The sequence below is a fragment of the Beta vulgaris genome, chromosome 6 (assembly GCF_026745355.1).
Source record: "Beta vulgaris subsp. vulgaris cultivar EL10 chromosome 6, EL10.2, whole genome shotgun sequence".
Taxonomy (NCBI): Eukaryota; Viridiplantae; Streptophyta; class Magnoliopsida; order Caryophyllales; family Amaranthaceae; genus Beta; species Beta vulgaris.
Window position 1 is genome coordinate 50,045,245 of NC_079207.1, and position 13,578 is coordinate 50,058,822.

General features: G+C 36.1%; 1 protein-coding gene across 4 annotated transcripts; it reads right to left on the reverse strand.

Moving 5' to 3' along the window:
- Positions 1–348: 348 nt before the first annotated feature.
- LOC104897026 (DExH-box ATP-dependent RNA helicase DExH18, mitochondrial) lies at positions 349–12,316 on the reverse strand. 4 transcript variants are annotated; one of them, XM_010683837.4, is made up of 3 exons: positions 9,799–12,316; positions 3,355–3,426; positions 349–769 (listed from the first exon to the last, which is right to left on the reverse strand). In XM_010683837.4, the coding sequence occupies exons 1-2, from the start codon at positions 12,087–12,089 to the stop codon at positions 3,363–3,365; spliced, it is 2,355 nt and encodes a 784-aa protein (XP_010682139.2). In that variant the 5' UTR covers positions 12,090–12,316; the 3' UTR covers positions 349–769; positions 3,355–3,362. The 4 variants fall into 4 exon arrangements, with proteins under 4 accessions (XP_010682139.2, XP_048501968.1, XP_010682138.2 ...); XM_048646011.2 differs by lacking the exon at positions 349–769 and adding an exon at positions 1,465–2,938; XM_010683836.3 differs by lacking the exon at positions 349–769 and adding an exon at positions 3,151–3,254.
- Positions 12,317–13,578: the final 1,262 nt, after the last annotated feature.

Below are 13,578 nucleotides of genomic sequence, written 5' to 3' on the forward strand. Positions count from 1 at the left end.
TGCAAGCAAAATAAGCAAATCAAAACATCAGCCCGCAGCTCAAAATTTTATTTAGAATTAGATGGCAGAAGTTACTAACACATATCAAGAATTTCTCTCGGTCCTGCTAGAATTTGTATTAATCTTATAAAGGATGTTCAGGAATTCCTCTCTCACCACCAAGCATGAAAAATGATTTACCTTGATTATTATTTAATCGAGCCATGTTGCAGAATCAGGACCATGTGACAAATGCTTGGATTTTATTCATGTGAAACTCCAAATCCAAGCACCAAAGACATGATTAGTTGTGCATTATAGGAGCATAAAAATGTCTTTGTACACTTTTGATTTTTTTTTTAAGTTGGTAAGATGAATAACCCTACTAAACTGGCACCTCACAAAGGTATAACCAGGTTTGCACGTCAGACTACTTGGAGAGAGGGAAGATGGTAAGGAAAATCTCACTTCAAAGAGCCCCTAGTGGGAGTTGATCTCATAGTTATTGGAGTCATGAGGCCAAACCTTAACCACTAGACCAAATCTTGCTTGATTTTGTGCACTTCTGATTGACAATATAGTGCAAACTGAACTTTCATTATTATACAGGTGAACTAAAAGTGTGGCCACCATTAATTTTCCCCCGCTCAACAATGAGTAAATTATCACAGTTTGGCAACTCCACATGATCTTGATGCATCATAAATTACGTGTCGTCCGCACATAACTTCTGCAGGAAGTCATCGCATCTCCCGTGTAAAATTAATGCAAGCAAGTTAAACTCAATTACCTGCTCATTCCAGGAATTCCAGAAAAATTAGAATGAAGTAAAGATGAAGATATAGCCTTATCAATTCCAGGTAGTAGCAGCATGTAATTTCACAGTCCACGTCCTTTACTAATAGATGCAAGTACATTTTCTGCATACTTACTCCACTCTGTGCAACTGAATCATTAGATTTTTCTACCTCCACGGGCTCCATCTAGATTCGAGTTCACTTACACTATCATGATAGCAATGTTAACAGATGAAGATAATATGTCGAAGCAAACCTTATAATCAAGATTATGCTTGAAGTGAGAACATTCTTTGTGCCCAGAGAATTGTTCTACAGACCTAGGACACAAGAAAAAACAAAAAGGATTGGACAAGGGTAAATGTCTTAGGACTTACCAGAACAAGCTGTTGACAGTTTAATGTTACTTACCCTACATCATGCTGTCATTTAATGTCTTGGAAACCAAACAAGTCAAAGAGATTTTTTCCTACCGCTGTATGCTGTCATCTCTGACAATCACTGTATGCTGTATGCTGTCATCTCTGACAATCACTGTGATTACTAACTGGTAAATCCCTGTATGCTGTCATCTCTGACAATCACTGTGATTACTAACTGGTAAATCTTTCTTTGTCACTGTCTAAGTATACTATCATAGATATAAGTTGGGAAAAATTGAAACAAACAATTCCAACTTTTGCAACTCTTCACAAATAATTCCGGCCTTTGGATTATTCATTAATAATTCCAACCATTGGAAGTACCTTTCCAAAAATAATGCAAGCTCTTGTCATTCTTGACTTCATTTATCTATTTTCTGTGTTACATAATGTCTAAAGACCAACTCAACTAAAAATCTAAGCTGATAGTTGGAATCTCAAGAATAGTTTTATACTCTATCACGCTCCCTCACACAGGAGCCCACTGGGCTTGGAGTGTGGATGCTGCACAAGCCTTCCTCTCATACCTGGCACAAAATATTCCACTTTGAAAGGAGGGGTGGATGAGAAAATTAACAATTTGGTTTATTTTGGGAAGGTAACCTCCAAACTTGGGATTATTCTAAAAAAAGTCAAAATTTGAGATTATTTGGACAGATTAGTGAAAGTTGGGATTAACTATGCCAATACTTACTTTAAGTTAAACTTATCTGCTGAAACACTTCAATGTTATTACCTCCAATACATACATTAAAAGAGAATGAAACGCTAAAATTAAAAAATGAAATATTTTCTCTGTTTTGTTAGATTTTATACTTTCTATATTAGAAAGTCTCAAATTAGATGTTACACTTTTATTTTGGTTAATAACTTCTCTCTATCTCTCTTCTATCACATGTTCACATGAGACCTTTTGTTTTCTTTATCTCTATCTCTCTCCTTTCCAAAAATTACCCAAGTCCGTAATTTTAAAAGTGTAACATGTAGAAAAAACGAAGGAAGAACAAAAGTTCAAATTTCACACAAATAAGCTGATATATAAAATCAATTTGTAAAAGAACCTAAGTTGTTAGATCGCCATCTTACGTTGGTTCCATTTTTAAACGAAGTCCTAAAAAACAGGCAATATGATATGATCGAAAAATGTACACTGAGATCCTAAACTACCTCCACTAAACATCTTTGACATAGATAACGAGAAGGGTCAAAGCTCAAGTTTGCACACTAAGATGTGATTATTGTAAGCGATAAATATGCATATAGTGATATAGTTACCATATTCAACCACATAACAAAATTATTAATGAGAGGGAGACAGATGGGCAGGAACCATAAACCACCCGTTAAGACTTGTGCTTGTGATCCCATACCCTATTTTGATCCTGAACAATCCTGTGGAGAAACCAAATCCTATTTCGATCTGATTCAGTTAACTTTTCCCTTTCAGACTGGTCAACCCCCCTCCTGGTATGCCCTGGTCAGAGACCTCATCCTCTGATCCCTTCCATTGAAAGTGATAAAGGATCCAATAAGGACTTCAAATAAATGACGCATACCACGGCATTTATAATATATACTTGATCTGTTCTAAAATAAATGAAACATTTATAATTTCATGCCGTTCCAGAATAAATGAAACGTAACTTTATGTGGCATTTACTTCTCTGTCTCTCCCTTCATCACATGGATCCCTTCATTTCTCTCTATCTCTCTCCTCTTCATAATCCTGTGCTTCCCCCCCTACATTTCATTTACTTCAGAAAGGATGAAGTATTTTGTTTGTTGTAAGATCAATCTTATCATTTCCTGCTTCAGCTTTATTGTTCTTGACCGTTTTGCAAAGTTTATGTTCTTTCAAAACATCCGAGCGAAGTCTCGAGCAGTTATGGAGCAAGGAGTATCAAAGTCCAGTTTCGTCAGCCAAAAATTATTTGGTCCACCACACATAAGTATACAGAAAAGGAGATTATATTGAGAACAAGGAGAGAATTTGGTATAGCCATCTTGTTTCAACATTACATGGTTATGACAAAACTCATAGCATCATGCTAATCATCTATAACAAACAAAAATTTTCAGATGTTATCAATATAGCATCAACATTCAAAAGAGATAGATAAAATACACGTCAAGTAATAGTCTAATTGAAAGCATACCTAGTAAACTAAACAGTTGTCTTCTTAGCTTTATCAGATTTATCTTGTGCCAAGGACTCATCCTGCCTTTTCCTGCAAACAGGTTCCATAAATTGCTTTTAAAATGACCAAGACAAGGGAATATAAAAAGATAATTTCCATACATATAGAGCTTTGACAATTATCCAAAAGCTAGTTTTCCATATACAGAAATATACTAATATGCAAGTTTTACTCAGACTGGCCACAGAAACAAGTCGGCCACTTTCAAGCTACTACCTAAGAAAATTTCTTTCAAGCTAAGAATGTTAAAGCATTATATCCAACCCTAACTGCTAATTGCACCATAACATAAGCAAACAAGCTTTAAACCTCTATAGAAAATAGATGTTTCAGCATCTAGATCTTTTTTGGATATTCAGAACTAGGCTTCTTTTAGGTTAGTTTAATTATGTTTCCTACATATTTGTTGTAATTATTACTTTAATGTAAATTTTAGACTGTCACTATTTTCGTCTTCGGCTTATTTGGTTCTGAAAAATAATTGTAACAAATCAGACCTTAACACCTTTTTCCAACTTCTTCCTCTCATCAAAGACCTCCACTGATAATGTGACAGAAATTTCTCATTAAGGGGAGAGCTAGATAAACATTTATATCTACTAGCAGACGCATAAATTTTCCCTGTAGAAAAAATGTACCATTTAATTGACTTGGCCAAATGCAAACTAGATTAAATTCACTAGTAATTAATCCTATCATACATAGAGGTGTCAATCTGGGTCACTGGCTGGGTTTGGGTTGACCCAAGCTGGGTCGGAATGATTTGGGTCGGAATAATCTGGGTGACCGTGTGTCATGGGTCGGAACTGGGTGGGTCGGGTGAACATGGGTCGGGTGAAAATGGGTGAGGGGATCTCGAAACTGGGTCGGAACTGGGTCGGGTGAGACTGGGTCGGTCGGTATCTGGGTTGGGTGAATTTGGGTCAGAATGAAATAAGGTGAAGTTGGTCGAAATCGGCTTTCGGAATGACTTGGGTCGGAAGAAATCGGCTTTCGGAATGACTTGGGTCGGAAGAAATCGGCTTTCGAAATGACTTGGGTCGGAAGAAATCGGCTTTCGGAATGACTTGGGTCGGAATAAATCGGGTTTCGGAATGACTTGGTTCGGAAGAAATCGGCTTTCGGATTACTTGGGTCGGAATAAATCAATGTCGGAATAACTTGGGTCAGAATAAATCGGCTTCGGAATGACTTCGGTCGGAATAATTCGGCTTTTGAAATTACTTGGGTCGGAAGAAATCGGCTTTCGGGTTACTTGGGTCGGAAGAAATCGGCTTTCGAAATTACTTGGGTCGGAAGAAATCGATATCGGAATGAAATGGGTCAGAATAAAATCGACCTTTAGAATTAATTGAGTATTCAAGAAATCGACTATCGGAATGACTTGGGTCAAAATAAATCGAAATTTGACTTGGGTCGGAATATATCGGATCTCGGTAGGACTTGGTTCTTGGAACAGCTGAAATATCAAACCGGCGGCGCCGCGGCGTATTGATTTGGGTCGAGATTGTTATAAACTTATATTATTGGGCCATTCACCATTGGGCATTGGCTATTAGCCTATTGCCTAAGTATCGCCTATGCGGTTATTCACTTATTCTTATTCATGATTGCGTAAGTATTCAATTAACAAGTAACAAGTGACAACTAACATCTAACAAGTAACAACTAACAACTAACAACTAACAACCATAAGGATTAAGCATTTAAGTTGTTAAGGGCTTAAGGCATAAGTCCATACTCCATAGTCCATACTGATTATTGATTATAGACTTATATTGTTAGAGTCAATAGACTATTAAACTTAAATATTTTGTTAGTTAGTGACTTACTCACTCTCAAGTTTGAATCAGTCACTACATAGCAACAAAAAGAGTTAGACTTTCATCGTTCATGGAACAACTCAACAAGTAGTGAAGTAACAATGATCAACGTTAATCACTTATCACTTAATCGAATATGTCAATATGTCATATGAAGATGATACATAATCAAACATTATATTAGTAGAAGATGAACATGATCAAAACTCGTTAAGTAAAGGTTCACAATCTTGGCATAAATTAATTAATGAATTGATCATAATATTGATTGTCTTCAACATCAATCAAAAGTCAGAACCATCAAATAATCATAAGATTGATCATCGATGTTATTACACGGTTTTAACAATAATCAAAGCATCATTAGAATTTTAGAATAGATTGATCGACTTTCATCGTTGACGTTTCAATTTTGGATCTTAAAAGACAGTATCTTACTAAGTTCTTATACGTATCGTCGTATAGCAACTTGATCAGTTTTTTAATCTCTAAAATCAGAAATCTAAGGCTTATATAAATGATTTATTATTATAAGCATTATAATTGATATATGAGTTTGTAAATAGTTATGATGATAAGGATAATAATAATAATAAACATATAAAGCGACGATGATAATTATAATAAGACAAATAATAACAATAATAGTAACAATGCTAACAATAGCAATAGTAATGCAAATAAAAACAGGAATACTAACAACAATAACAATATAAATACTAATAGTAACAGTAGCAACAATGCTAACAATAACAGTAACAATAACAAACATAACACGGTATATATGTATTATGTTGTGACTATATATGATGAAGTATAAACAAACTATTTTATCAATATGTTCAATCATTTTAATTAGTAGTACATTGATATTTATATATTAGTAAAACCATTGATATTTAGATATAAATAAGACTTAACAACTATATAGTTAATAAGCACTTACTACATAATAACTTGTTAACAACTATATAGTAACTTAGCACTTAATTAGTTACTCACTTAGACCTATTAGCTCAGTAATTCACTAACTTATTAGTTGTTAATTGTTACTAATAATCGGCTAACTTATTGTGTTAATAATCTGTTAAATATTATTGTGTTACGTCTTACATTTAGCATTAAATTAATCCCTAATCACCGCATGTAACATGTTCACATATTTTTAATTTATAAATTTAGAATAATAATTTCTTAAAAATCAATAATACTAATTTAATTTTAAAAGTTTATAATTTCTATTAATTTATAATAACACTTCTAAGTTTTAAAGTTACTAAACTAGTAATATTAGAATTATAAATTTAGGATACTCAAATAAAAAAAATATCAAAATACAATACTAGTTTATTAGTAGTTTAGGCCATTAGTTTTAGAAAGATGAAAATTCAACCATAGATTAAGTTAGTAATCCATGTGATTGGAAATTCTCAATTCTCATTGGTCAAAAAATAATGTCATGGATTATGGATTAAGACCATTGATTTTAAAAAGATCAAAATCCAACCATTGCATTCCTTCCTACCCCTAAACCCTCTCTCTTTTTCTCTCATTCCCGTTCCTCACTACTCACAGCCTCCATCTTCATCTTCCTCAAAACTCTTCCATCTTCTCGTACACCACCACCACCACGACCACCACCACCACCAGTCTTCACTACAAGACAACTTTTATCGAACGAAAACTCCACCATCTCATCGTATTACAGCCGTCGCTGTTTGTTTTTATCTACTTGAGTTTTGTAATTCTTCCAACAGTGTTAAAGTGCTAGTGCTATGTATTCTGTTTCCGCAGTGGAACGAGCTACAACATAGAATCCTTGAAATGATGTAGCAGCCAAATTCATAAGCATCGCGTGGACATTAGTTGGCTGAAGCGAACAACCTATAGTCCAAGACAAGAAAATTTACAAGGTGGAGCAAGGGTTGTGAAATTGAGTTCTTTATGTCATAACTCAAGTAAAGTTGAAGATTTCTAGTCAAAATAGCAAGATTCAAGAAGAAACCCCAAAAATATGAAAATCTCATTGTTTATATACTTGATATAATGCTTAGTGTTAGATCTAAATATTAGGATGACTCTAGTTTTCTTTGGGTTCATGTTTATATTTTACAATTTTTAGTAAGTATTTTTTTGTTCAGATCTGTTTTTATTTTGCATTCATGAATTTGTTTTTTTTTTTTTTTTTGGCTATGTTATGTGTTTTTTTTTTTGCAAGCTTCAATTTTTAATGGCATTTTTGAATTTGATTGGGTTTGTTTTATTAATTTTATTTTTTATTTGTTTGTTGGTTTAAATTTTATTATTATTTGGACAATGTATTGTTACATATGAATCTAGGCATGCTTTATATTTTGGTTTACTAGGCGTTTGCAAATTGTAGTTTGTCTTGATGGTTGATGCATGTGTATGTGATATGAGAATTTGGTGTTACTTTGAACTTAAGCAATATGATATTATGTGAGATTGTGTCCAAATTGGGTTATGGTAGTATATTGTTCAAGTGTGTGAGGGTGCCTTGATCCCAGGAGGAATGAATTTGAGGAAGAAGATTGAAATTTGGTAGAAGATTAAAACCAGGTGGTTATAAATGATAAAAAATGGTTTATAAATGATAGAGATCATATTTATGTGTTTATGTCTTGATAAATAATATTTGTCAATTACTTTGACCACAAATAGTTACGAAATATTTTATGTTCAAAAATTATATAAATTGACCAAAAAGAGTACGCTCATAAACTCATTTAGTCATTGCTGGATTGTATTGGGTCGGAATGGTGTTGGGTCGGGTTTACTTGGGTCGGAATGGTGTTGGGTCAGGTTTAGTTGGGTTGGGTCGAAACTGGGTTGGGTCATAACTGGGTCGGTGATAACTGGGTTGGGTCACAATTGGGTTGGGTGGTAACAGGGTTGGGTGATAACTGGGTGGGTTTAACTGGGTCATTGGCGGGTGAAGTTGGGTGCGGGTTATTTTGGGTCGGAAACAAGTTGGGTGTGGGTCGTTGTTCACGGGTGCAACTGGGTGCGGGTCAAACTGGGTCGGCCCAACTCAGGTTGGGTGACCAATTCCACGGGTTAAACTGGGCACGGGTGAACGCTGGGTCGGAATGGGTCGGCTTTCCAACCGACCACTCTCGGCTCGAAACAGGTTGGGTCTGGGTCGCATGCGGGTTCACCCGTGGGTCGGCCCAGTTTTTGACACCCCTAATCATACATAATGACCAAATACACCATACACAGCAGGGAAGAGCACGGGTACCAGAAGTATAAAGAAGTAGTAATTTAATCTATAATTTCAACCGCAGCTCATTTTAAGATGCTAATAAATATCCCAAGCAGAACCACATGACAATGTTGCCGCAATTTTGATATTTAGGATTTAAGTGCATAACAAGAAAAGATGAAGACAAATATTTGATATACGAAAACCTCATTACATCACGGAGGAAAACAATCATATTGACATTGCAACATGAGTTTGATGAGCAATGTGACAACAAACCAGTCTAGAGGGGGCGTTTGGTTTATGAAGGGGAAGGTTTAAGAAAGAGAAACAAGGAGCAAGGAATAGAAAATCCTTTGAGTAAAATTATTGTTCGGGTAGAGAATCCCTCGTCTTCTCACCATTGCTCCACCATATTCTCCCTTTCTCTCTCTTTCTCAAGTATCGTCCGTCAGTCACTGCCACTCCCCTCACCGCCGCCCACTGCCTCCTCTACTCACAGTCAGCCGCCGCCCCCTTAAGGTCGTCCATCACCGCCGCCTTACGCCACCACGGCACCACCTCTTACCACCTTTCCCTTCTATCTTTTCCTTCTCCACCACCATTAGAGGTGAACTTTGAGGTTTTAAAGGTCATAAGAAAAGGTATTCATCTATTCTTACTCTTGATTTTCCTTTTCTTTTAGGGTTATGGCTTTTAAAGTAGTGTTGGTGGATTTTTTGGTAGGTTGCTGGATAACGTTGTGGTTTATTGGCTATGGTGGTGCGTTGCAATTTACGTGCACAAGATAGTGCATCCGGCGGATAGGGTGGTGGTCAGATGGTGGTTAGGGTGGCAGGAGAGGTGGTGTCAGTGGCTAGGGAGTAGGGGCAATCACTCACTTGTTAGTAGGCGGTTTGGTGGTTGGGGTGGTGGTTTTGGTGGTGGTCAAATCAATGGTCAAAGTGACCATGTAGTAGCGGAGGGAAAAGGTAAGTGAACCCTTGGAGGGTGTGGGTAATGGAAGTAGACGAGTTAGGGGGAAAGGGGAGAATACAGGGAATGATTAAAATGTGTTAACAAACAACAAGTAAATGAATCAAACTATTTGATTCTCTTATCCTTTCCTAGAAACCCCAAACCAAAAGCCTCCTGAAAGACACAATGCAAATGCAGAAAGTCACTTCAAAATTAAACAGTTAAAATCTGACCACAAAGTGTCAGTCACCACAACACATAATCATATTGATACAGCTATATGCAGAGTTGTAATTAAGATCTGATAACTACAACAACTTTACTGCTTTAACTACCCAACAACATAAGAGGGGAGGCTCATCGCAAATCAATAAGAGAGGCAAAAATGAAACTTACTTATCAAATACTTGGATTAGTGATTGTGGTCTTTCATAGCCATCTTTCTGTTCAGGTTTCTTACTTGCTCCCCTCGATTCTGGTTTCCAACATGCTTTAGTTAAAGATTCACCAAGCAATTCAGCAATATTAGATGCCATAGACTCTGCCCTTTGCTTATAAGGAAAATTCTCCTCTCTAAAATGGTTTGACAACCACAGATACATAGAACAGACTTGGTGCTTAGTTTCAAGATCCAATAGCTCTGAATCGTTTTTAGCAGAACCCTTAGGCATGCCCATTGCTATATTGACAGGAAGCTTTTGACTAAATGATGAAGCAAACCTTAGGAGATGGTACATTGCCTTTGGGTCCCGAATGTTAACAGGAGCAAAGCAAAAATTATAACGATCCTCCAGTGATAAACCCTGAACTTTCTCCAACATATTAGCCACCTTTTTAATACCAGCTTGTTGACACAAGAAGTAAGATCCATCCAGGCGACAGTTCTCAGCAAACTTGTCAAGAAGCTGAGCGAAAGTTGTGTTAGGTAGTTGACCAGCAAAAAGCTCAACTTGCTCATAAAATGGAAAAAGACCGACTTTCTTAACTTCCTGAAAAGGTTGTTTCAGACATTCAATTAGATAATCTAGATCTTCTAAATGCAAAGTAGTGCAAAGACCATCTGGATAGCGACTTCCTCTCCTACCAGCCCTACCTGCAATTTGTTTAGCCTGTGAGGCTGGAACAGGAACAACCTTGTCCCCATTGTACTTTGAAAGGCTGTAAAACACTACTCTTTTTATGTTAAGATTCAAGCCCATTCCTACAGCATCACTAGCAACCAAGACATCAAATTCATTATCGTGGTCATTGAACAGAGTAGCTTGTTGCCTGCGAGTCTCTGGCGGCAAAGCACCATAGATAACACAGCATCGGTGCTTTGTTTGCTTTTCAATGGCCAATTTTACCTCAAAAATTTCCCTCCTCGAGAATGCAACTACACAATCACCAGACTTAACGTTCCGAAGATCCCCTAGCAATGTCTTCGCTTCAACAACCAATGGTTTAAATCTACTATAGTGCTGTTCCACCAACTCATCTCCTGTATCTGAACAAATTTTTCGCACGATATTCAGAACACTTGGGTCTCCACATAGATGTATTTCGTCAGCCTTTAATCCGAGCAACGCCCTAGTCCACGCAAATCCTCTGCAAGGGTCAGCCATCATTTGTATCTCATCAATAACTGCAACATCATACACTTCTTCAGCGGATACCATTTCAACTGTGCAGGCAACATGATCAGAAAAGGGCACAAGTTTCTTCTCTTGTCCTGTAAGAAGACTACAATAAACACCAAGAGCATTAACCTTATCAAATACTTCCATTGCCAACAACCTGAGCGGACTACAATATACCCCTTTCTTAGCTTCCATAAACCGTTGCAAAGCATTATACGTCTTCCCACTATTAGTAGGCCCACAATGATAAACAATCTTGCGTTTCATCGCCCTTGCAAAGGGAAACCAAGTGTGAGGTTTGGTTAGATCAGCACACTCAACCATATTCCGAAACTTCTTAATCTCATTAGGGAACTGTTCAATGCAATATTCTACAAACACAGGAAACAAAAACTTATCCGCTTCATCTCCAGGTCCCAGAGAAAGCAAATAATTTGCAATATCTTTCCGGCAATGCCTAATAAAAAATCCCCTAAATTTTTGCACTGCAGTTGGGAAAAATGATGCACCAATGTATATAGCCAAAGCTTGATTAGATGCCCAAGCAGACCTTGATAACCGGCCAAATATATCATGTAATAACTGCCAATCTTCCCTACATAATTCGGCATCCCTCGGCAACTCACAGAGCTGCCTATAGATTTCTACGGGATCAACAGAAGCAACATGTTCAAATCCTTCATAATTTTTAGAGGAACTTAACTCACCATCAACATGCTCATATAACATGTCAGAATCAACAACAGCATCTAAATCAGCAACTACATTATCATGATTATCATCAACTAAATTGTTATCGGCATTTAAATTATCTGCTTTTAGCTCATAAACATCAGTTCCGCCGGAGGTAGAAAATGACTTAGCACCATAGAAATGAAATTGTGGTAGAAAAGGTGACGATGTTTCTCGAAAACCATAACTTGAATTCGATGACGAAGATAAACGATAAATTGAAAGAGAATAATTCTTAAAGTTAGAAAGAGGATTGGAGAGTAAAACCCTAACCTGAAAAATGGTGTACTTGGAAGAATAGCGACGGAGAAAATGCGATAAACGGCCTCCCGCCATGAAAGAGGGCTAGAAAAGCATAGAATGATTGAGTGATTAAGTTGCAGAACGAAAATGGAACAGAAATTTTTGCAGGTCGTTGAGATTTTTTTGAAGGGGACGCAAAAGGAGGGAAAGGAGGAGAGAGAAAAGCGGGAAATAGAGGAATGGTGAGAGTAGGGATGAAATGGAGGCACACGGGCACCGTTTGGCGTTTTTGTGTCTGTCTTTGTGAGAGTTGAAACCTATGTCTTGTGACTTATGGTGCATGCATTGCTGGATATTGATGGCTCCAAAATCTTGCAAGTGAGGTCCGTGGTTCTAAAGAACAACTGAGTTGGGACTAGAGCTGTCAGTTTGGTTAATGGTTATTGGTTGAGTTGAAGTAATCGAAAATTGAACTAAATTAAATTGAATTGTGAGTAATTATAACCGAAGTAAACTGAAAAATGCTTATTGAAATAAACTGTAAATGAAAACCAAAATTGAACTGCAATTGAACTGAAACAAAGGATAAGTGAGAATAACGGTGAAAAATTGAAAAGTTGATCGATCAACTGAACTGAATATTTAACTATATAACTGAATTGATTCAAACTGAAACTGAAATAATTCAAACTTAAACTAAATTGGAATCTATTTAAACTAAAATCATTTTAAACTGATTTTTAAGTGTACCCAAGATGAATTCACATACTACCCAAATTCATGATAGTACTCCAATTCACATACAAAATTTATCGTGATAATTTTTGTTATCAGTACTTAAATTTATGACCTTTTAGAGTAAACAATTTGATTATGTAACCTCTATAGTTTATACTATACCTCTAACCATAATGTGAACACATCACTTTCCCTAAAAGTAAGGGGAAAGGGGGAAGTTTTGGGAGGAAAAGATTTGTTGAATGGCGCTAAAGAATAGTGGGAGAATTAACGTACATTTCATGAGATAGATTTTAGCTATTTAGGCTATGTTTAGTTCACTTGAAATTTTCTGATCTGAACTTATCTGATCTGAACTTATTTTTTCTGATCTGATCTGATCTGAACTGATCTGATTACAAGATCTTATCTTTTAGATTTATCTCAATACATAAGAAAAAATATAGTCATGTGGGATCTTGTTTGATTCGTCTCAATGAGTACTTTATTAATATTCAATTATTATAATTTTTACTAATATGTAATGAAAGATATAATGATTTTTAAATATAAGCATGATCTGAACTTATTTTTTCTGATCTGATCTGATCTGATTAGATCTGAAATAAGCAAAAATAAGGTGAACTGAACATAGCCTTAGTAAAACATTAAAGAAAAAGAAAAAAAGTTCATTTTTGTAAATGTCTATCAACTGTAGGGGAGTTGTATCTCCACGAAATTCTCTCTGACAACAAACCCATTACAGTATCGAGATTCAAGCTAATTAGAATTCATAGTTAAAATATTTGAAATTAGTGACAATATAGCTTCGTCATCTTCTTCATGGTCAAAATTGTTAAAATTA